This window comes from Motacilla alba, chromosome 7, assembly GCF_015832195.1.
Source record: "Motacilla alba alba isolate MOTALB_02 chromosome 7, Motacilla_alba_V1.0_pri, whole genome shotgun sequence".
Lineage (NCBI taxonomy): Eukaryota > Metazoa > Chordata > Aves > Passeriformes > Motacillidae > Motacilla > Motacilla alba.
The window spans coordinates 24287405-24311735 of record NC_052022.1 but is presented as its reverse complement, the minus strand read 5'-3'; the positions used below and the strand labels follow the sequence as shown (position 1 = coordinate 24311735).

Genomic DNA, 24331 nt, shown 5'->3' with positions numbered 1-24331 from the left:
ATTTCACTCATCCAGTGACTGTTTTTCAGAAATTATTAGTAAATTTTATGAGACTGGCTCTTAAATGTCTGGAAGAATTCAGTGAAAGTCTGGAATCTAATAGCGTTTAAAATTGTATATGTCTTAAATCCATGGAAGCAAATGAAATGTGCTGCTTAATTATCCACCTGAAATCAGCATGCAAAAGATGCAACTCAAACTGGTTTATAACTCTCATAGGGTGTAATTTATCTCTATAATATGCATAGAAGTTGTCATAGAGAATCAAAATTCATTAGGAAATTCTGAAATGCTCAGATTATTTCAAAGCTGTGAGCCCCTTTTTTATTTTCCTGTGAGAACCTGAGTACTTAGTATTTATACCCATTTCTGCCAATTGCATCAGTCAGGAATGCTCATTATCTCACTTCATTGCAAAATTTAACATAGATAAAGCTGTTTAGTTAACACCTGATTGAAATATTCCTCCCTCACCCTTAGGCTCCTTCCAGTCACCATCTGAGAACTCTCATCCTTACTTTTCCAATGTGGACCCAAAGCTCCTTTTCCCAACTGGCAGAGGCACCAGTAGCTGACAAAGCTGACACATTTACTCCCTCTTGGCACGCTCCTCTTGCCTGGCTTCTTGCACTGCTCTTAGTCAGATTGAAACAAACATGATCACTGAGACAAGTCTGGGGTATATTTGATTATTTGGCTGCTGCTTCAGAAATGGAAGATTTTTACTCACCAAACAAGACAGGTGATGGTTTCAGAGTGAAGTGCTCTGCAAACCCAAGTCTGACTGAGCAAGCAGCAAGGAAATCCCTTCCTTTGCCCTCTCCAAGCCCTGACTTCGGCTGTACAGATAGGTTCTCAGGTTTGCGCTTGGAAGGCAGAGCAGGCAATCTGCTGCATGGCTCATGTACTGATTAGTCCTCCAGCCTTTTGCTGTTTGTATGCACTTAATTGTTTTTTTGCTGGCAGACACGCAGTGTTCAGCATCAGATTTTGACACACACATGCTGCTGTCCTGGAGGATTCGCAAGCGGGCTGTCTTGCAGCTGCTGCATTTTCCACCAGTAAAATTGACAGTTACCTACTGTGTGGAGTTGCTAGGAGAAGGTGAACAGTCATCATTACAGCATATTCCTTCAATAACAACCTGTAGCGCTCGCTGATTTCTCTTCTGCAGGGATTTAGATGTGTCTGTGCTACTGACTTAGCATTTGTGCAGTCATATTTTTATTGACAGGCTGGTAGATATTTATTCAATAAGAAACAACTCAGGATCAGCTAAAGAGAGGAAAGCTCTGGCATTTGAACATACACTCTTTTTGTAGGGTGATGTGGCTGATACTGGCATCTACCATCTGCTTTCCTATTGCAGCCTGTTTCTCCAACCTGCAAAGCAGAAACCAGCCTTTCTTTCCTTCTGGATTGTTAAAGCCATTCACATTTATCCTGCATGGCAATGAATTATAGTCCATTTTAAAGACTCTTTTGTGCTTCTGTGTGTATTCCTACAGCAGAAAAAGTGCATGAGAAAGGAGCTTGAGCAGTCGGTAGTATAAGTAGCTGGCTCTCCCGTATGGATTAGACTTGTGAGGTCAGAGGAGCTGTGTGTACTTGCTCTGTGCTTGGGGGGGAAGAGTGGATTTGTCTGTCAAAGTGAATAGCAATTCAGGCAGGATCGTCCCTCAGCTGTTGTAATTCTGATGTGTTTTGCTATGACAGCAGCTACTGTCTAACATGCGTGGATCTTCTGAAATTTGTAGTGGACTAAGGACTGCTTTTACTTGCTGCTGAGCCTGACTGTAACTGTATCGCTGTAGGACAATAACGATGGGGGCTCGAGCCACAGAAACAACTCGGGAACTGGAAAGCGCCTCTGTACAGTACCAAATAGGAGGACATGCAGAGAAAATGTGGCAACGACTCAAAGGAATGTGAGTAGCTTGTCTCCTTGGCTTTTGTTCTGTTCCTTGGGAAAGATAATTTTCTTCTGTTTGTTAAAATGTCTAATTAGCAAACGGGAGAGTTATCTTTAAGCTGTGAACAGTATTTGCTCCCACAATACAGTACATCATTCTGGTTTGCGATGGTACTTAGATTAATGTCAGACTCTCTATCAGGTTCAGTCATCTCATTTAAAAGATGTATAATAAGTGAGAGTTATTATTCAAATTGAAATGCAGGTAAGTCCTTCCAAGTTAGCACTTCTATATCTCTGATATGATTTTGTAAATGTTATCTTCAGAATCAGCATTTCTGGAGCTGTTTCATCATTTTTGTCAGCATGTATGGGTAAGTATGTTATTTCAATTCTATAAGAAGAACGGATAATTTGCCTTTAAGACTGAAGATAAAGAAGTCTATATTAAAAGGTGCTTAGCTATTAGGAAGCTACTATGTCTGGTTTTTGTCAATTATTTTGGTGTTCAATAATGCTGGAAACTATTTGAAGGAGTATTTGAGAGGACCACTGTGTATCTGCTGAGTCTAATTCACTGCTCTCAAATGCAATTTTCATTTCAGTGCAAATGATCAGTAAATAAACATCTGCAACCTGTCAGAGTAAACTCTATCAAACTAGTGCATTCTCAACCCCTCAAATGTCAGCATCTCCTTTTCAGTATTTGCCAGGTTTTTGATTTAAAAGCTGATGTCAGGATGTTACAAATAAATACATGTTACACTTCTTGAAACAAAGAAATGGCACTATTACTTTTGCTGGGAAGATTTGTAATCCTGGGTTTCTAAAGGTATTCCACTGATGCTAAATAGTGCCTCAGCTGTTGAAGGTAAATAGGTTATTTAAGTGTGGAGGATTAGATGTGTCAGCTATGGCACTGCCTGTTTCCCTTGTGCATTGAGTAGAGACCCAAACTGGCTATGGGGAAGGGGTTTTCCGCCATCTGCTTTCTTTAAAGAGAAATTGGTTTGCTTGTTTGGAAAGTCACTTTTCAGGTGTAGCCAAGGATTTATCATAACTTCTCTGTGATATGCTTTTGAATATTTGCTCTGATTCCTACAATCACTCCGTTTAACACGCTTTGGGAAAAATGTCCCCATTAAATCTCCAAAGTGTACGCAGCAGAGCAAATATTTAGATTATATGATGATGTCATACATTTTGCCTCTGAGTTTCTGCTACCAAAGACCACCATCAATTTGTATAGATTTCCATTTGTGTAGGGTCCTAGCTGCTATTTTTGCTCTGTAGGTTCTCTGTTACCACTAAACTCATGGGTTGAAATGTTTCCTTTCAGCTGCCTCTGGAATACTACCATTAAACAAACTAATGCAAATAACTAAACATTGGTGACACAGTACAAGACCTCCAGGAAGTAAGGTTTATGCTTCTTTAGGAGGAGTTAAGATGATATTTGAATTTGTGGTGTATCAATATAAGATGGAACTTACCTGTTTGGAAACTACACACCTTTCACAGGCAACCTCAAGAATGTTGCGACAAGATGATGCTAAAATACATGTATTTAAAAAGAAAACAGGTTATATTATTAGATATGTGCTCAGCTGACTGTTTTTTAGACTTACTGATTGTTTCATTTTAATTATTCACTAGTGAATTGGAAATCACAGATTAGTCGATATTATGAACATTGTATGGGGAAATTTCAAAGAATTGAAATTTTTGGAGTAGATATCTGGGCTCACTTTATAGTATAAGCATCAATCATTAAGGAAAAGGATTCATTTTGTTGGTGGGTAGATATCAAAGTAAAAGCATGTTTGTATATGGTAGGGGAGAGGGGAAGATAAGTGGAACTGACAGAAAATCTGACTTGGGAGGAATTCTTTTATAAACAGTCAGGAGAATTGTTTCATCTTAGAGATGGGAACTGTTAATGTAACTACATCAGACCTACATAATTTTCATGTGATTTCAACACAGTTTTACAGTATTTTTCTAGTCAAGAGTGCTGATTATCTTCTTGCAAGCAGGTCATTATTTCTGAAAGAACACTGGATTTAACTTAGGTAACTATCTGAATAGTGTTCAAAAGCTGTACAATGGACCCTTACCTAAAATCAGCTTTAATTTTCTGTTGGCGTTACATTTTTTCATAATAGAGTTTTAATTAAAAAATTGGCAGCAGAAGTCTGTTTAACCTTGTATGTCTTGAAGTATTTTTGTTGTTGGCTTGTTGTTTTTTTTAATTTATTTTTATGAAATAGAGACTATTCTAGAAGATAGGTGAGTTGAATGCACTTAAAGCTGAATGAAAATCCTTGTTTGAATGCCCAATAAGAAAAGTTGTCCACTGTGGAAGCTTGAATAAAAGGGCTTTTTATAGGTTTTCTATTCTATAGGCTTTTATAGATCTTGCTAACCTAAGTGTTGCAATAAAGGCTGTGATGTTTGGAATAAAATTAAAATGATATATAACTTTTATTTGGTTTATGGTTCTTTGCCCCCAAGCTCTTACTTTCATATGGCAAGTCAAAATCCCACTCTGTTTTCCTTACACTGGAATTGCAGCAGTGCTGCAACCAAGGACATTATCTGTCAGAGAAGATACTAATTTGAATTTCACAACTTGATCCTTAGCATTGGTGCTGATTTTATTGAGGCTTGAATGTATAAAACATAAGGTCAGTGAAACAAGATGTGTGAAAGAGTCATGTAAATTTGTCTCGACTGTAGCTTCTGGGTTTTGAATGAAGATATTTTCAGTATGCAGACTGCAAGCTTCCAATGTTTTGTAGTTCATGGAGAAAACAAAAACAAATAACAAGGAACAGCTAAATAACTCATATAATGCATGGCTTTTATAATTCTCTGTTATGCAGAAGAATAAAAACAAAACCCATTCAAGCCTCTGCAGGAGCTCCAGCTGCCTGACTGAAGGGGAATGTTGTATACCTTCCACTTCAAAAAACACCTTGTCACAGCCCAGCCAAGGGGCTCCTTCTCAGCCTGTTTAAATGCCACCAGTTACACCTTTTATTCCACAAACATTTATTCTCTATTGCATTGAATCTTTCTTTAGACAGTAAACCTCCAGCTTAAATGTATTATGGTGTCAATAGATACAGATGATTTGCTGCCTAGGAGTGTTTGTCTTCGACTGCTGATAGAGCATGCTAGGGAGCTCATAAAGAGAAACTGCTTTTAAAAAGCATTTTGAGTTGGAATGCAGAGAACCAAGTTTAAATCAGAGTTATTTATGCTTACTGGCCTTGTAGTGTTTGGCATTCTCCTTAATCTGCATGTAGACTTAACTCTGTATTGTTCCTCAGTGTGTGAAATTGTGTGCTGTCTGTTCTGTCTTTTTTTGCCACTTCACTCAATGTCAATACAACCAGATATCTCCCCCCGCCCCCCACCTTTTTATTTTGCAAGTAGACATCTTAGACACCTTTGCAAGTAGCTTCTGCTATCCTCATCACTGCTGGACGTAGTATTAGGTGTAGCTCCCTTTCTGAGCTTTGAATTCAGTAGTGAGTAATGTACTTGATTTTCACAAATATCTGTATTTGCTAGAACTGTCTCTAATTGGCCAGAAAAATGTCTGAATGGGAAAAGTTAAAACCCAAGGTTCCAGGAATTTGGGGACTGGAAATTCACATGTGGTTACTATAGACTACTTTATGAAATTTTTACTGCTTTAAAATGAGAATGTGTTATTGCCATCACTGGTTGAAACTAATTTGTACTAACTTGTATGGCAAAAGGGATTTGGAAAACAGTCATAAGCTTCTTTCCTTACCTTCTTCCCTTGATTTTCCTCAACATTCAACATAAGAGACCCTGATTTCTGTAGGAAGGAGAGTCTAAACTGTTTTAAGTACTAAGAGGGACTGACATGTACACCCAGTTTCTTGATCCTGCAATGCTACAGTGGCAAATTGCATGCATACACATTTTGTTGAGTCAAAAAGGGGCCTTAGTCACTGATTTGGGGAAATTTGTCTTGATGTCAAAGAAAGTAGAAAAATGGCTTCCTGTGCACCTGCTGAACTATCAGGAAATAGAATTCTTTCAAAGGCATTGAACAGAATCCAGATTAGCAGCCCAGTGAAGTCTAAAACAGACTAGAATGGGTAATTTTATTTAGAGAATAGCCATTCCTTCACTAGATCCATGGATACAGGTGGAACAGCAGAAGAACAGTTTCCAGATATGACAGAGGTCTTTCTTTTTCCAAGTTGCTTGTTTGCAATTTATTTTATACTGTGTTTCATGTTTGCTTATTGCCCTTGTTTCTATGGTTTGTTTGCCTCAACTATGGTAGTTCAGTAAAGCTTAACTGAAGAGATTATCAAAACAGAACATATTATGATACAAAGATTTATAAATTTGTGAGTACCGAACAGAAAGAGGAGAAGAGATGGAATTACAGGTGCATACCTATGGTAAAAACTAGCAAGACAGATTTTCACTTACTGCTAACTATATCAGGAACAAATGGGTATATAGTTCAAGTAATTTTGGCTTGTAATGTTACCTATTTTTACTTTCTTGTAATGTGAAAACTTTCCTATAAAGTCATAAGCTCTTAAAAGTAATCAAAATGACAGGTACATCTAAGGGGACTTAAACTTAAATTAAATTTGATTTCAGAAATGCTCTGAACAGAAAATGGAAGGTATATGATGATGTACCTGTTGATTGATATGCATTTCATTCGTGCTATAATTACAGTAAGAATAGTTTCATTATAAATTGCGAACAGCTTCTTTTGCTTTTGAAAGCAAAGTGTGTTTCTGCACCTGAAGTGTCAGGTAAACAATTTATAATTATAACTTTGTAGCTTATAAACATGTATCTAATTAAACATAATATGAAAAATTTCAAATTTTCAATAAGTCTAGGTTTTAAGCTACTTAACATAAGCAATTTAAAGAACTTTTGTATCCAGTCATATTATTTTACTGTTAGAAAGGTAAAAGGTATTTCCATTTTTATCATATAGATAATAGGCACAGAATTAATTTTTAGGTTCGTACATTTTGTTTCATACATTTTCAACATACATTTTTGTTTCAAATTCTGGCATGTACCAATGCTGTTGAGGGTTTAGAATAAATGCTGATCTTCCAGTTTACTGTGAGTAGGTGAATTTCTGTGCTTATAGGAAGCTGTACTAGAAATGATTGCAAATTGAAGGAGTGGTGCACAAACCATAATTTGCCAATGATACCAGTAAGAACAGCAGCAGTGTTTTTACAGGTGTCCCAGAATAATACAATAAAATACTGAGATTCTTAATTAGAGCTTTAAATGAACATGATCATACATCCCTCACGTATGTGTCCAATTAAAATTAAGTATTATATCTAAGGGCAATGGAAAGGAGATTAAGGGATAGCATTTTATGAAGCTGACTACTAAACTGCAATTAAATCTCTATATTATGTATTTTTTTAGCTTAAACATCTGACTCTCTTTATGCTACATCCGAGACTTCTAACATTTCCTAAAAGATACTTTCTCTGGCTATTCACCTTATAAGTGTTCTATTCAGATCTCTGCTTAGAAAGAGATTGTATATAGCTGACTGCACAAATAATGACTTTCCTCTTGTTTTTAACTCCTGCCAACTCCTTGGGCCAGAGTCCTTGATTGCTGACCAATTTTAATAAACATTTTTTTTAAAAACTTCATTCTCTAATTTAGCTGTTGCACACTGAAGCCTGCCGCAGTCTCTCAGAGCTTTGGGTCAAAACCTCAGCGTTCCTATGGCCCTCCCACATGTAACTCCCAGGTTCTTCTCCACCTCCACAACAGAGTGAAGTCAAAATATCTGGATAGGAGAAAAAAAGGCCTTTTGTCTTGCTAATTATATAGAGTTAGAAAAATGCAAATGCCTAAATACTGAAATTACATAGTTACCAGTAGAAGCGATAATAAAAATAGGCATTCACTTCATACATCTGAAAGAGAAACATAACCTCAGGTTTATCAAAATTGTGCCTGACAGAATTTTTCCTGTAAGATGTCAAAATAATCGTTTAGGAGTGAACCCATTTAATACTGTTCCATTTTGTTTGTGTTTTCTCTCTGATCTGGTATAATCTCTGGAGGAGGGCTAGAACAAAATGGTTGCAATTATTTCTGCTGCCATTACCTGGAGACTATTTGACAAATAAGACTGCAAAAAAGGTGTAAGACCTACCATGGTAGTGAAGTCTTCCAGTACTACTGCATTGTATCTAACATGAAAGGTTTATTTTTGTCAAAACCCCCCCTCCAGACATTCAAAGCCTTCCAAAAGGAAGGGAAATAACCAACTAACCAACCAGCTAATGACCAAATGGGATAAGCTTGACCCATAGACTGCACAGTGACAGAGTTCTTTACACCTTCTCGGGCAACAGCAGGTATTTGGATTGCTTTTTTTTCCTCTACTGCCTTCCCATACAATTTCATTATGTACTTGAGGTCTCCAATGCAATTTGTGGAACTTTTAAAACAAGGCTTCATAAAGAGGATCTATAGAGGCAGTCAGAACTTCATACAAAGTAAATCCTTTCATTTTACTAGGGAGATGGGGAAGACTGAGCAGTTGTGACTAAATGGAGAGAAAATTGCACTCTGCTGTGGTTAAGGGAAGCTAAACAGAAATTGAGTACATCACTTACAAAGTTACAGCTGACAATGAAATGACTCAGTTTTCACAGGCCATAGAGCATTGCAATTAGTCAGGCACTGCTGCAGACTGAAGAAACCAGCCTTCTCCCTGACCTCTCTTTTCTCTTACAAAACTGCTTAGACTTGTAAAGAACTACTGCATCCAGTTTCTGTTAAAGGCTGCAGCTGGTCACAGCATACACACACATTTCCTGAATACATATATGAAAGGAATAGTGATTTTAAAGGAGTGTGTGACTTGCTCCTAAAAGCTTCTGTGATTCTGACTGTTGGCCAGCACATGTAATTTCATTCGTGAAGTCAAATGCTGTTAACGTGATATGTATTTATTCCTGTGGATGCTGCTAGAAATGTGATTTCCAAAGTGGTTGGTTTTCTGTGAGTGAGTGAGTTTTCCAGATACATTATACCTAAAAGGTGAGCATTTTCTGCCGGTACCATGGATTAAGATGTCTCCCACACTACATTCTTGATTCCCAATTCTCATTGCTTACTCCATGCTCTTTTTTTTATAAGCTGTTCTAGCGTGATTGGTTTTGATACTACCCAGAGGTTTCTGCTGTGGTAAAAACAGCAATAGCCTTTTTTTTTTTTTTTTAAATTTTATTGGTTCCCAGGCTGTATTCCCTCTGTGTTTTCATACCTAGTTGCATCCTTACAACAGAGAGAGTTATCTGAGGCTGAGACTACCTGAAGTTAAAGGAGATGGTCTCACTTGAGCAGTTCTCTAAGAAAAAAATCATGGTCTTTCATCTGTTATGTTTTAAGTCCTTGGTTCTATGGTATTGTAAATCCCATCCTAGGGTACCTAGTATTGTATCAAAACATGACAGAACATGTTGATCCAATGTGAACAACTTCTGAGGGTTCAATTTTGTTCTGGTGTTTTTGAAAGGCTAACTTTGAACTAGCAGGTTTTATGAAGATCAAGCAGTGCCCACGTCACTCCAGAGTTATGATGCACAGATAACATCTGTGCTTGTGTAGCCTAGAAATAGCTGGCCTGAAAGAAGGCCAGTACAAACATCCGTGTTGTGTGCTTGGGCTAATTCAGGACAATTGCAATCATTTATTTGCACCTCAGCTGAATCAATGAAATACTGCTGGATAATCTATAACCAGCAGTTACAGAACTGTATTCTAAACTCCCCTGAGCCTATTGTTTGCCTTGGCTATAAAGCCCTTTGCCACTGCTGGCAATATCTTGTGGATCTGCAAATCAAAAAAAAAAAAAAAGCTGAAAAGTGCTTTATTAGAATTTTTATTCTTGAAGTGAATGATCTCAGAATGAGTACTCATTAGCTGCAATTGTGCTGCTTATGGTCTGTACACGAAGCTGGACTGTAATGAGATTTAGTATAGTTTATTTTGAATGAGTAAGAGATGTGTGCTCATCTGAGTCAGTGTCGTGAAATGACAGAAAGCATTCCTAAGTTGCTTGTCTCTTTGACAATTTATGCAAATATGTCTGATTTTAGATGTTCCAGAAAAGCCAGTATACCTTCAGGTATCATGTGCTGGAAAACATTAAAATAACATGAATGTTAAAGCTTTGCTTGTTTCAGGATTAGTAGTTCTATAAATATTGCTCCAATGTTGGAAAAAAAAAAAGTGCTTCTTCTTGTCTTCTTCACTGATCTCATGTTTGTAGTCATTATCACTTAGCATTTTTGCATGATTGTGTTGCTATGTATTTAGTAACTTTTTCAGAATAAGACATGGTTGAATTCCAGCTGTTCAATCCTTCAAGCTATAATGCAGATATTATTTGAAGCAGTGTTATTTAACTAGGAGCAACCATCAAGGAAGATGTTTGTCTGTACAAGCGTTTATGCTCCTTTATCTTTTGTTTGACATTGGCTGCAGTTTGTTTGACCCAACCGTTCTCCAGACTTTTGGCGCCCCAGGAGAACAAGTAGCCTCCATAAATATTATGGAGACATTTAATTGTTGTGAATTTCTCTGATAAATAGTGTTTGAAGGCAGCTACATTTGAATTGTTCACTGTTAGTGTAATTTATGCCAGAGTAAAGAACAAACTACTGGGTAGAATTTACTTCTTTCTTCAGTTGTTCTACAATATAGAACTGTTCTGACTGGGAAATTTGAAATTAAGTTATTTTTTCTGTGTTTTTTACAGAATTTATTGAAGAATTAACACCTAACATCATGCTTACCTGCCATTATATATTTTGTATTTTTTATTTACTGTGTTTTGAATAGTTTGTTTATTTTTTCGTTTTGAATAGTTTATTTTTTGGCTTTGTTTTTATTTTGCAAAAACTTGGACACCTCTTAGTGTAACTCTGTACCTTTCTTTTGCCATTTTTACTAAAAGCTTGATGAAGGTTTGAGTATTTTTCTTCTAAACTGAAGATTTTTTATTTATATCACTGTATTTCCTAATCTCAAGTACATTTACTAAAGGTAACTCCGATACCTGTTTGGCAGAAATGCCAAATATACCAGGCTCAGCTGGAGCTGCAAATTGTTGTCCGTTTTGATGGTCCTTTTATATCTTCAGTGTGTGTTTTTCTGATGCACAGGCAACTGCACTGCAAAAAGCATTACACCATTGGCATTAATTTCCATTAGGGTGGGCTGGAATGCAGAATTCCTGCTCTGAAGAATTTATAAAAAAACCTTGGAAAAGGCCACCAAGATTAAAAGCTCAGAAGAATGAGTAATCTGAAATGTCTTAAACTTTAAATGAGTATCTCTTTCTGACTTTTCAGCTTCCAAACCCTTAAATTGAAGTGGCAGCAACCTGATTATTTGAAAGCCGCTTGTTCTAGTCCCTGTGCTGCAAAGATGTCCTGAGCTCTGAGATATCTAGAGGAATAGTTACCTACAGTCAGGAAATCTCTGAGATAGACGTAATTTTATAAGCAAAATAAGTTGTGCATGAATTTTGAAATTTTCCAGTGAAGAAGCTAAATTATAAAATTAATGACCAACTCTAATTTACTTATTTTCAACTTAACTAGAAAGACCTTGGATTTTATAGGTAATTGAAAACTGGATGTTTTCTCTTTTGTAGAAAACTGCTGAAGTATCAGAGAAGGTTCTGTGTTTCAATAGCTACCAAGACATGCTCACCAGCTATGATTCAGTTAAAGTTGACAGGCCAGGTTTATGGGATAAATCTGTAACAGTCAGTGGCATTAAGGCAGAGATAACCTTTTCCCTGGCATATTCTGCTGTGACAATAAATTCCTATATTAGTATTGTATCTTTCTTGGAAAGGCATTGAGTCTTCATTCTAAATAATTGGAACAAAGATGAGTCTTCAAATTAATTGTGAGTATTTGAAATTTATCTCCATATCTTAATGCAATGCATGTATTTTGTGCCTTGAACACATATATATATGGCACATTATTATACTATGCTGGAAAGTGTTGAGTCCTTGTTTCTGTCCTGAAGACTCCTCAAAACTGCCAAACTACCTTGATTTATTGAGTGAAATAGTACAGTTGCCTCTGGAAGGAAAACTCTAATCATTGAATGATATACAGTATTAGAATGGTGTGTGTCTATGTAAAAGGAATGAAAAAAATGTATAATCTTCAAAATATGTTCCTTTCTACTGCATCTGATTGGTGTAAATTTTGTTCTTAACTTAAAATGCGATAAATAGAAAATTTGGCTTATTTTGACCTTTTGATTTTGAAGTTTCTTTCTAAGCAGACTGATTTAATTTCTCTAAAATATTAAAAGATATTTGTCAAAGACATGTCAAAATGAAGAATGGTAATAACATACCCATGTAAATAGATAGCAATAATTGTGAGAAAGCTTTGCCTTCAAGAGGGAAATATTTGATTCTATTTTTAGTTGTTTTCTTGGGTAGTTCTGTTAGCCATTTTCTACTTTGTGTGAGCCAAACTACAAAATGGGATTCTCTCTCCACTTGATTCATAGAAAATCCCTACCATTCCAGAAACATTTAAATATGTAATGTTTAGGAGTAACTAGACAAAGTGTTAAAACATTTTGTTTCCATAGACTTATAAACCGATGTGGGTAATTGTGTTCCTGGCTTTGTAGTTAAAAAAAGCTTGATGCATACCTAGAGACTTCTTGGTAACAAATAAAAAATTGGCAATACGTTTCCGTGAAAGAGAAATTACATTTCCAAGAATGCTAAATGGACAACTCATGAACACTTGGGGCTAGGCCTTATGGTCCTTAATTCTGGTTTAATATACTAAACCTTTCCCTTTTCCTTCACACTGATGAAGGTGATGAATGCGGTTCATATGCTGTATAGAAGTGGACATTATCTAGAAGAACAATGGTTTGCCTTTGTAGCAGATAGGGTAAAACATTTCGAATCTGCTCATACAAAAACTGCAAATCTGTTTCTAGAGCTGGATACAAGGTAAGCACAGGATATGAGCATCCCAAATGATTATGGGATTTGTGCGAGTTTATAGCTCAATCCAAACTTGGAGTTGTTTCTATCACTGTGAGAGCCCAAATCAAAGTTTGTGTTAACACATGTGGACCCTTTTAGAAGACTATATTGTGATAGACATAATAGAACTTGGTCATTATGTCTACTGATATAAAAAGAAAAAATAAGTATGGTACTAGAATTCTTAAAGAAAATCTTGCTTTGATTTAATGCTTTAACAAGAGCAAACATGCCCTAAGATTTTAATATTATCAATTCCTGAAAAAAATAGTTGGCCCTGGTAGACATAAACCATATGGAGCCAGCTCTGTTGTCTATTTTTCTGTCTTGACTTACAATCAGCTTTGACCAGATAAATTCTGGATACAGGAGAGAGTCAACCTTGTCTTAGAATGAGGTCATATTTAGCCTTCTAGTTCTGTGCTCTTCTCTGTAAGACAATGAGCTGCATCCAAAATGCTGTGTTTGTAACATGAAAGTATCCTTATGTTCCTGCAGAAGCTCAAAGCAAAATGTAGAGTGGAGAATGACTTACTGAAAGTATATAATTTCCTATGAGTTTTACCTAATTCTATTTAGTTTAAAAGTTCAGAATACTCTCATAATCAATTCAATGCTAAAATCATCTTGGCTTAAGAGAGAAGGACTCAGAAGTTGCAGAATTTTTGAATTGTGTTACTATTTGGGGAAACACAGTTATTACCAGAATTTGATTTTTAAATGCTTTTCAATTCATTTATATATCAAATGCAATCTCAAATGCATTTTTAGGTTGAATGATCAAGGGAATAGCATGAAACTTTGTGCTTCAATTTCTACATCAGCTTTGGTAGAGGAAGGGGAAGAATCTCAGGAAAAGGAAGTGTTCATAGTGGTTTTAGAGATTAACTGCATTCTTTTCATTCCCAGTAATGAAAAATGGTATTGCAACTTTACATATGGTGACTGAATTGAAATAGACTCAAAAAAATCCTGTGTAAAGCTCTCTAATGGCAATGTAAAGTGACAACAGATGTGATTTCTCACACTAAAATGCATTCTTATCATTTGACAATGATTTTCATTATGATGATACTCCTGGCATGGAACTAAAATTTTTCTACATTGTACAAGCTATATTAAATCTGTCTTTAGCTGGCAACCATGCCTTACTGAGGTTGGCAGAGTACCACATGTATGGGATAAATTCCAGCTTTCTATATGGGTGTGATTACAAAAATCTACATATGATGCTTCACTTCTGAGAATTAGTTGATGATTTTTGCAAAAGGGCTGCTGCATAATGTAATTCTGAATCTCAGCAAGAAGTACTTCATGGCCCAGCTATGGCTCTATTTGCTCAGTCATCTGCTTTTATTCAGTCTATTATGATCTAATAAAATTTAAATGCACTCCAGTTCCTGGCTGTACTGGGGTTTTGTGGTTCAGTCAGAAAATCCTTTAGATTTACAAGACTGCAGTTCAGAGATGTAAGAAAATTTCAAGATCTAACAATTCATTTTTCCTTCAGGTACAATGTATATCTTACTACAGATTTTTCTGAAATGAACAGCATGAAAAAGGTTTGGGGTTTTTGAATGAATAATACAAAAGATATGCAGTAGTTTTTGAGGAATTGAGATAATAATGTTGAAGTTGTGCCTGTAGACCATAGAACTTCAGCCTGTGATTTCTCAATCCAGTCAATAATCAAATAAAATTAGCCTGGTTCTGGTCTCACTTAAACCAGCATAATTGGACACTATTGAATTATAACACAATAAATGAGACCTCAAAACAGATTTACTTTATTGTGACAAAAGAGCACAGTATTTCATGGATGCAGTGGAATTTGGCTAAGGTTATTGGTAATTCCTTTTTATGAACACTGGGCAATGTCAACCATGTTATAGTTTTCAGAGTTAATTCTTATGGATATGATTCTTATTTTCTAAATTGCTAAGTGAACAAATCACCTGATAGAAGGATTCCCTGAATAACCTTTTTTCCCCCTTCTCCTGAGGGAAAGAAACATGTTTACCTCCCTTTGTCTATCACTTGGCTGCAGCTATAGTAGTAACACAGAAACAGATTGCACTGAATTTGCTATTTATTGCTCTGATTTTGGATTTTTGCCACTCTCACTAATGAGCTATGTTTTTTGCAGATAGACAAATTAAGGATGGGCTCCTCAGCTCACATGCATTTAATTGTATCCCAGTTTGTCATTAAATTTATTTTTAACAATAAAATCAGCAGATTGTAATTTGTATTATGGTTATCACAAATAGATCTCACCACATTTAATGCAACTGTGAAGCTTTAGCAGTGCAGATGAGGGGAGTTAGACCTTGAAAGAAAAAAAAAACAGTTGCCCAGCATCATCTAAAATTTTATTTTGGCAATTTTTCTGGAGTGGGAAAAGCAGGAAAACGAGGGGCCAATTTTATCTAATAACATCCTCAATCAAACCAAATAATTACATTGCATTCCTTTCTGTTAGCATGAGCAGCACAAGATTGGACAGTATTTGGTATAGAAGTGGAAGTATCTACCCCATTAAGTGATGAAATCTTAAATATTGTACTTGCATTTTTATGGGTAGCTGAAGGATTCTCAGTTATACACTCATCACTTCTGAAAGTGTTTAATGAAAGTTAGAAGTTTTGTTTTTTCTTTGTTGAGTTGCCTCAGAAGAAAATGTCAGAAGCACAAAAGCCTTTGTTGCTTCACTTCATGATTAAATACAGCCTTCCCTATTGAAAGAACTCTTTTATTTTGCATTATTATCCTGTTACAAAATGTCTATTCCCATGACAAATATTTCAGTTTTCCCATTCTTCCCTTCATAATTAACACTGAAAGCCTAACATTGTGAGGCTAGAACTGCCATTTCTTCATGGGCGAAGATTTAAACTCAGCAGTTACATATGTGAAAGGGATGTTGTACTCAGTAAACTATCACATTACCAAAAGTAGACTACTAATAAGCAAATGTAGGCTACTATTTTTAATTTAAATTTCATTGTCCATAAGGCATCAAGACCTACATAGGTAATTACAACTACCCAGATTGCCTTATCTTTGTAAATGGATTATGAAACTGAAAATGAGGAAAGGTGTTATCTGGGAAACAATATATTTCCATTTATTGTGAAGTGACTGTACAATTGTAACACTTCTATTCAGGCCTTTGTACTTCAATGGAAGGTAGCTTTTATTCTGTTCACAGGAACACTTTCCTAAACGATTAAGTAATCTTAAAAAGGTCACATTTATACTGTGGGAAAAATTAACACCAGAAATTATCCCACTCATCTGTGGCAGCTTCAGTTCACAGCTTTGAATTCAGTGACATGTGCTTGCTTCAATAGTCAAGCTATTTTCTTCTCATTTACTTCCGCAATCTTTTTTGGAAAGAAGAGTTACCTTTAATCCAGATGGTTTGTAGGAATCCATGTAATTTCAAGGATCTGCCTTATTGGCATGGTTAAATGGGTAATGGATGTGGCATGGAATAGGAATGAAATCTCAGATTTAGGGTGTTAGTGTAAATTCACAGCCATAACTGGTGTACTGAGAAATGAAATCCCTAGATTGTACCAAAAAGATTTTCCCTCAGTGAAGCTGAAAAACACAAGGAAATGTTATGCCAGTACTGTTCACAGCAAAGCCAGTGCTGAAGCACTGCTAACAAAACCATGAGATTGCTTCCCTCCCCCGGCACAACTGGAACAATAGGAAACACAGAATCAAAGATGCTGTGCTTTATATTTGCTTGGCACCATGCTAACTTAATCAAGAATGAACTTGCTCAAGGATTTTTTCCATAGAAATAGGACAACAAGCCGTTCTGGTACCACTCCCAGAGTGTGACTCACAAAGAGAAAGCAGCAGAGAAAGACAGTGGTTTTTTTTTTTTCCTTTCATGAAACCACTCACTTCCCTGCAAGGTTGTGCACTTGTTTTTGTTTTTAAATGTGTTACTTCGATTCTTTTCCTATTGATGTTTGAAAAATTAGTCTTAAACATAGCTTATGTCAGTGTTGATGGAGCAGGTTGTCATCCCTCTCTATTTTTTCTGGAAGATGGATGCTACATTCTGTGTTTAGTACTTCAATGCAATGTGAAATCCTGACATGAATGCAAATTCTTGCAGCTCATTACCAAATTAGTTTGTTCTAGCAAACCAGACCAAATGATACCAATAAATTATCTCTCATCATTCATTTGTTAGCATTAAGAAGGATTGTGATGCACAAGGCTTCTCTTGATAGTTAAGGTGCTTCTCACTCAAGCTACTCCCAAAAGATAGATTTTCACTTCATTTTTTTTGATCAGCATCTTTAAAATATACTTAGAAACTCAGAAGGATTTTTAGTCCTGCTTGTTTCTGATGATTAGGTTGCAAATTCATGAAGTTACATTAAATTGCAGTTACTTGGTAAAATTAGGTCATTGCTTCACATTCTTGTTACTGACATGTTTCCTGTCTGCTGAAATTCATTATCACAAAATCATGGAGTAGGTGAGATTGGAAGGATCCACACTGGGACATCTGGTCCAACCTCTAGGGGCCCTTCTCAAGCTGGGCACATGCCACTGGATTGCATCCAGACGATTCTTGAATATCTCCAGTGAGAGAGACTCCACAACCTGTGGATGACCTGTTCCAGTGCTTGGACAACTGCACAGTAAAGAAATTCTTCCTCATGTTCAGGTTGGAACTTCCTGTGCATTAGTTTCTGCCCATTGCCTCTTATCCTATTGCTCAGCACCACTGAGAAGAGTCAGGCTTCATCCTCTTAGCACTCTGCCTTCAGATATGGGCAGGCATTGACAAGGTCTCCTTTTAGTCGCCTCTTCTCAAGGCTGAACGGCCCCAGCTCCCTCAGCCTTTCCTCATAATAGATTTGCTCCAGTTCCTTGATCATCTTTGTTGCCATCCTCTGGACTGGCTCCAGGAGCTCTGTGTCCCTCGTGCTGAGGAGCCCAGAACTGGACCCAGCACTCCAGATGTGCCTCACCAGGGCTGAGCAGCGGGGCAGGATCACCTCCTGTGACCTGCTGGCAATGCTCTTCCTAATGCACCCCAGGATCCCACTGGCCTTCCTGGCCACAGGGGCTTCACTCAGGGGCTCAGGAACAGCTCCTTGTCCACCAGGACCCCCAGGTCCTTTCCCACAGAGCTGCTCCAGCAGGCAGTGCCCAGCCTGTGCTGGTGTGTGGGGCTGTTGTTCCCCAGATGTGGGACCCTGTACTCACCTTTGTTGAATTTCAGAAGGCTTCTCCCTGCCCATCTCTCCACCCTGTCAGGGTCCTTCTGAAGGGCTGCACAGAACTTGGGGGGATCAGCCACTCCTCCCAGTGAACCTGCTGAGGAGGCATCTGCCCCTTTGTCCAAGTCTCTGATGAATAATGGGCCCAGTATTGAGCCTTGGGGGACACCAAGGCATCCGATGAGACCCAGTGCCACTGCTCAGCCAGTTCTCAATACCGTCCACTCACCCAGTCCTGAGCTGGCCTGTGAGTGTGAGAGACAGTGCTGACAGCCTTGCTGAAGCTGAGGTAGACAACATCTGCTGCTCTCCCCTCCTCCACCCAGGCCATTTTGCCAGTCCTGCTTATACTGCCTACATATACTGCAATCAAACAACTTCTCAAACATTTCACATAGGTTTTTTTTGAGCCCTATTGGCCAAATACTTCAATGTATTGAGGACTATTAAGAAAACACTTATTGTTCTGAAAGGAAGAGTGGACTAGTACCTGGCCTAGAATAAAGGCTTAGTTCTTAGTTTCAATTAATTCCATTTTGGTCATGTCACTGACCATGGGTTGTTTTGCTAACAAGGGTTTCTTTTTACACGTCATCTCAGAGAAAGAGGCTGAAGTAACATAAATGACTTTTGGCACTAATGGGCTTCTTGAATACCAAAATTGGGTAAACTTCATACATTTCAGATAAGCATATGTTAGTGGGGCTTTGTGAAATGCATAATCTTGGGGTGGATGGCTCATAGCATATTTTAATACTTAGCAAGACTAAAAGTATTAAAAAAGTATTTCAAAGGAATAGTTAAGAAAAAATGGTGAAAGGGAATTGTGTTTTGGAAAAATGAATTTTCTTCCTCTCTAGTCCTGCTCATCTCTGCACTTTTTGATTATTCAATGTTTCCCCTGATATGGGCTTGCATGACAATTCATTTATTTCTGAGGCCTCTGAAGTCCAGAGTCACCTGTAGAACTGATGAAATGCTAAAATCTCCATCCCATAAAAAAATGTTAAATTTTGTATACCTCTTACTGGATTGTAAATGGTTTCAAGGTTGGAAGGTCCATGAATCTTTTACTGATGTGTTATGCAATCAGTTCATCTGGGAAGTCAGTAAGGCAAATTATTATTGATGAGTTCAGGTGATTTATTCTAATGGGAGCTGCCCAAGTCCACCCTGTGTGGGAGTGCTGTCTTGTTAAAGATGATGATGTGCAGGGGGAGCAAGTTCTGAAACCTCCCCTTGTGCTCTTTGCTCCAGCCTCCAAAGAAAAGTCTGGATAGTGGCCAGACTTGGAAAGTAAGTCTACAGGGTTCACAAAAATAGTATTTTAGTCTGATACTTCCTGATCCGCTTACAAAGACAGTCTTTGCAGTAGGGAGTTTTTGTAGTGGCTCTATATGGGTGCACCACAACCTTCCACCCTCTGCATACTCATGTAGACTTCCATCTCATTACTGTCTAGCTATTAATTGTATGTGTCTGTGAACAATGATGGCTTCAAGCACTAAGCTGTCAATATGACTTTCCCAGATGAACATCTGAGTAGGCGTAAATGTCATGATAAGCATGTTGCCTTCATGGATAACAGAAAGTTATTACCTCCTTTTTGCTGATTCTTATGTAACTATTCTTTTGGTGATAAAGTAGAATAAATAGTTTTTATTTTTCATAGTCAGCTATGTTAAACATATATATATATATATATACACAAGATCTGTCAAAATTTCTCTTACTGATAGTGATATTTTTTCCTTCCAAATACTTGTCAAATCTGACTGATACTCTTTCCCATATTCTTACTTGAACTTGAACACTGTCAAGAATTTTGATATGCAAGGGTTATATACAGCAATATCAATTCAAGTCACCAACACCAATTTGCCCTCTTTTTCATGGAAAAAGAAATTAATTGAATAATCCCATTTACTTAAAAAAAAATAATCTTTAGAGGTAGCATCACTACATGCCCCTTCTAAAAAATATATCTGAGGGGCTGGACTCATCCATGCTTTTGGATAAATTTAAAACCTAGAATTTGTATTTGTTTTGGTATTTTTTTTCCTGTGGGTTTTTCAAATTGAAATAGTGTTGGAACTATAATAAATAACAGGAAAATAATATAAAATTATGGCATGAAATTGATACTTTAGGCAAAACTGACAATGGCCTTTAAAGGTAGAGCAATGCAATCTCTACAGTTAAGACAGGTATTGTTAATGTAGAATAGCACAGAAAGATATTTTGTAGCCAAAAAAAAAACCCCAAAATCCAAACCAAAACCAGCATGATCCAGTAAAAGCTCCTGTAAAAGTGTAAAAGCGCATGTTGTTATTAACTACAGTACAGCATGCAAAAACATTTAGAGTTTCTTGGGCTCTGTCTTGGGCTGTTTAGGTTCCAGGCTGCTGGTGTAGCTGATAGGCTGCTCTGTTAGTGGTGCTTCTCCCTGTGAGTCCAAGTCTGACGTATGTGATGAAATGCAGAATACTGATAATCAGAAAAGAAAACCAAACCCAGAGCTTAAATGCAAGATGTTTGAGGAATTTGTATATGGATATACAGGCTGCCAGTACTCATTTTATTTAGCTTTTACTGCTACTCCAAGCAGACGCTTTTAAAATAAATTCTTTATTGCAATTTTGTTGGGGGGGCTTTGTGTCAGGGTCAGGAGCTTGAAATTTCTAATTTCTTGTTTGATCAGTGCATGAAAAAAAAAATCAAGCAGTGCTGCCTGCTACTTTTAAGCCTTTCAGAGATCTTCTTTTCAGCAGCAATTGCAGAACATGAAAGTGAAAATGTTTAAACCAAATGCTCCCTAGTCATCTCTCAGTGTCCATGTAATCCTCAGTGCTTAAAAGCTTTAAAAAAAAGCATGGAAATAAAAATATTTATTTTATCTTAATTGTTTGTAAAAGGTGGCACCGATTTTGTCTATGAATGCAATTGAATTAAATAGAAAATGCTCCTTTTAACTTCCATTTAACTGTTGCTTCCATTTAACTGTTCTAAATCAAAGTTTCTAAACATTCTTTTCTTGGTCTACCTCAGTGAAGAGCATAGTTGTGTGTAGGGCATAAGAAACTATGCTTGGGAGTGACTGATGGTTGTTGATGGAATCTCAGACAAAATAGAGAAATGAAGGTTGAACTTCTAGGAAGTAATTAGGGCTCTTAAGTGCCTAGACCTGAACTTTTGATGGACTTTAAAGAGGCTTTTAATAAGACTTTTGATAGTCTTGCCTCAATATGTGATGCTAATAAATTCCACCATTACTAGATTCTGTTTGGATAATGGACATAACACTGATTATTTCACTGAATTATCCTCTTGTCACAAGAAACTAATGTAATCTGCTGTTGTCTTCTTACCCATTCTCCTATTTTTAGGTCCATTTACATGCATCTGTGTTTCTGCAGACCTTTCATCATAACTCATAGCTTAAAACTCCTCAGAGTTCTCGTACAGCAGTTTTTTCCTAGTGTTTTATTTCAAGTTTTCTCCCCATACCAGTGTGGAAAGTTTAACAGTCTGGCAGTTTAAGCAGTCTCATTTTTCTGTGTCTGTTTTAACCCTTGGTCTGGAAAAAAAAATGCTGCAGCTTTTTGGGCATGTGCCAAAATAAAAAAGGAAAAGTGCCAAGTTCTTAGTTTTAAAATAAGACCAGCAAAAGTGTATGAAATGATTCATCACTTCCTGGCAAGTGTAATTATCACTGCAGTCACCAATCTCTATCTACTTGCATCCTTGAAAAATGTGCTAAATGTTACTGTAAGTTTCAAAAGTTATTGTTTTACTGAATCAACTAAAAAATAAAAATTAAGAGCATCACAGGTGTGTGCTTTAAACAGGAAATGATGCTGATCTCTGGGACTCTCAGAGCTGCCTTCCTTTAGATTGGCCTGCAAGAAATGTGTCACATTTGACATTGGTGTAAAAATGGAATATACTGAGTTTACAGTTGATTCAGCTATAAAAAGGAAAGTATTTCAACTGGTTTAGCTATTGTTAGTCATTGTTGGAAGCTGACTGCTCAAATTTGAAAACAGTTCCACCTCTTACCTGGACATTTATTCTTTGCCTAGACTGGGACATTGGAGATACAGTAATTATGTTAAGTATTCAGCTCATGTACTTTTTTCAGACAGTTTAAGCAAATCACTTGTAGCTTCACTCCTATAAATGCTCCCGGGCCATTACCTATAACCAAAGAATCTTATTTTGACAAGGTATAGTTGTAATTTCTCTGTATTTTGAACCTCATAAAAATGACTCAAAGCATAATTGATTCTGCCTATAAGTAAATTTGGATGTGGGATGCATTCTCACCAGTCACTGCCTAAAGTCTAAAACAAAAATCAGACTTGGTAACGTATCAGCGTACTCATTTCTCACATAACATATGTTGTGAGATCTTTGGGGTAGCAATGAGCTTTTTTGTTCTGTTTGTATAGCAACTACACAGATGGTCTTTATCTACCACTGGCAAATTTGGGTAGTATCACAGCAAACAAATGTTTTAAAGACATTGTTTAAAAGACATTGTTTAAAAGTTTTACAGTACAGGAAATTTTTTTCCAAGTTGTTATGAATGATTTCTGTGTCAGTGAAAAGTCTTTGCCTAACAAATTAATACTTTTATTTAGTACTTCAGCATTCATTTTTTGCATATCACCTAACCTCTGCTCATAACCAGGGGATTGGTGAAAAGAGCTGCCTTTATTCTTCAGATCCTGTGGCATTCAACTCTAGCTGGGGGTCTCTCCTGTGACCTTGTGCTGTTGTATGTTAGAATCAAAGCCTTCCCAAATGTATCTCGTCTCAAAATGCTGCTAAAAATGGAGGAATCCAATGGTGTGTAACAAAAGAAATATTAAGAGCATCAGGAAGGGAGGAGGAAATTACTTCAGTAGAAGTAGCAAGGGAGGGAAAAGACCTAAAAATCTCCAGAAGTGATATCTGTGGAATGGCCACAACTCATACTATCTAAATTCCTCCCATCACTTTGCCCAGGTGTTGATTAGTTATGCTGGGACAAAGCAGAATTTCAAAGTAGGTTTCAGCTTTAGCATGACTGAATTTATTGTCTGTCCAGGAGGACTGTGTCAAAGTGTATATCCTTTTCAATATTTTTACATCGGAAGAAGAAATGGATATTTTATGTGTTGTGATGTTCGATTTAGAATCTTGGATTTACCTTTTAAAATTTCATGGTATCAGAAAGTGCTTGAGATGAAAGTAGATTTCATTTCTAGATTTACATTAGAGTAATTAGGTAGCTGGGAAGGGTGCCAAACACCTCCTATGTATCAGCATATTCTTTAGAGTCCAGATTAGTTATCTTTGACTCCTTCAGGAAATCTGCATGAAGCTGACTTGGGAAATTCCAGTACTCTTTCTCCTTACTCTTCCCTCAGTTAAGGATGCCAGTGAAGAGTCCTTTAAGAAGCTGAAACAGGGTTCCCTGCTTTAGTTCTGTGCTTACAACTTAAGGGGAGTTAGTTATTCACAGATGCATTCTTGCATTATAATGTTGCTTAACATGAAAGATTGCATTGTGCTGATGGGAAAGGGTAACTAGGTTTGCTGAACTCCAGACTGGACTGATGATGTTTTTTCCTTAAAACTAAGATTATGTGTATACAACAAATTACATGTAGCCCTATGGTTTAGTCAGTCGGACCGGTCAAGTATACTGGCCTTTTTCAAGGTTCCTTAGTATTTCTCACTGTGATTTGAAGGTTTATTTGCATTCCTGACTGACTGAGCAACTGTCTGATATCGTCAATAGGGTTTGTCAGCAAGTTGGCAGAATGTAAGTTTTCCTTTCTTGGCACAGATAACATTAAGAAGTTTATCAGGGAATATTATGCAGACTCAAAATCTGTCAAAAATATGAATGACAGTGTGACAGAAACCACCTGCACAGCTCATGATATTCTTGGATCAAAGTACCAGCAGGAAATCACTGCAGTATTCCAAGTAGTAAGTATGGTTTTGTAACAAGGCAGAAATCTTGAGAACAAGTAGATATTTACTTTTTGTCACTTTAAA

At 36.9% G+C, this 24331-nt stretch overlaps 1 protein-coding gene across 5 annotated transcripts in view; it reads left to right on the top strand.

The window, feature by feature from the left end:
• The window catches only part of PDE1A (phosphodiesterase 1A), a 148416-nt gene that overhangs the window by 1941 nt on the left and 122144 nt on the right, over positions 1 to 24331 (top strand). For 2 of the 5 annotated variants that reach the window (XM_038141803.1, XM_038141796.1), the window contains exon 2: positions 1815 to 1928. In XM_038141803.1, the coding sequence (XP_037997731.1) occupies positions 1815 to 1928 (114 nt within the window). Of the gene's footprint in view, positions 1 to 958; positions 1105 to 1128; positions 1589 to 1814; positions 1929 to 24331 lie in introns of those variants that run through there. The other 3 variants (XM_038141799.1, XM_038141797.1, XM_038141800.1) reach the window with 3 other exon arrangements.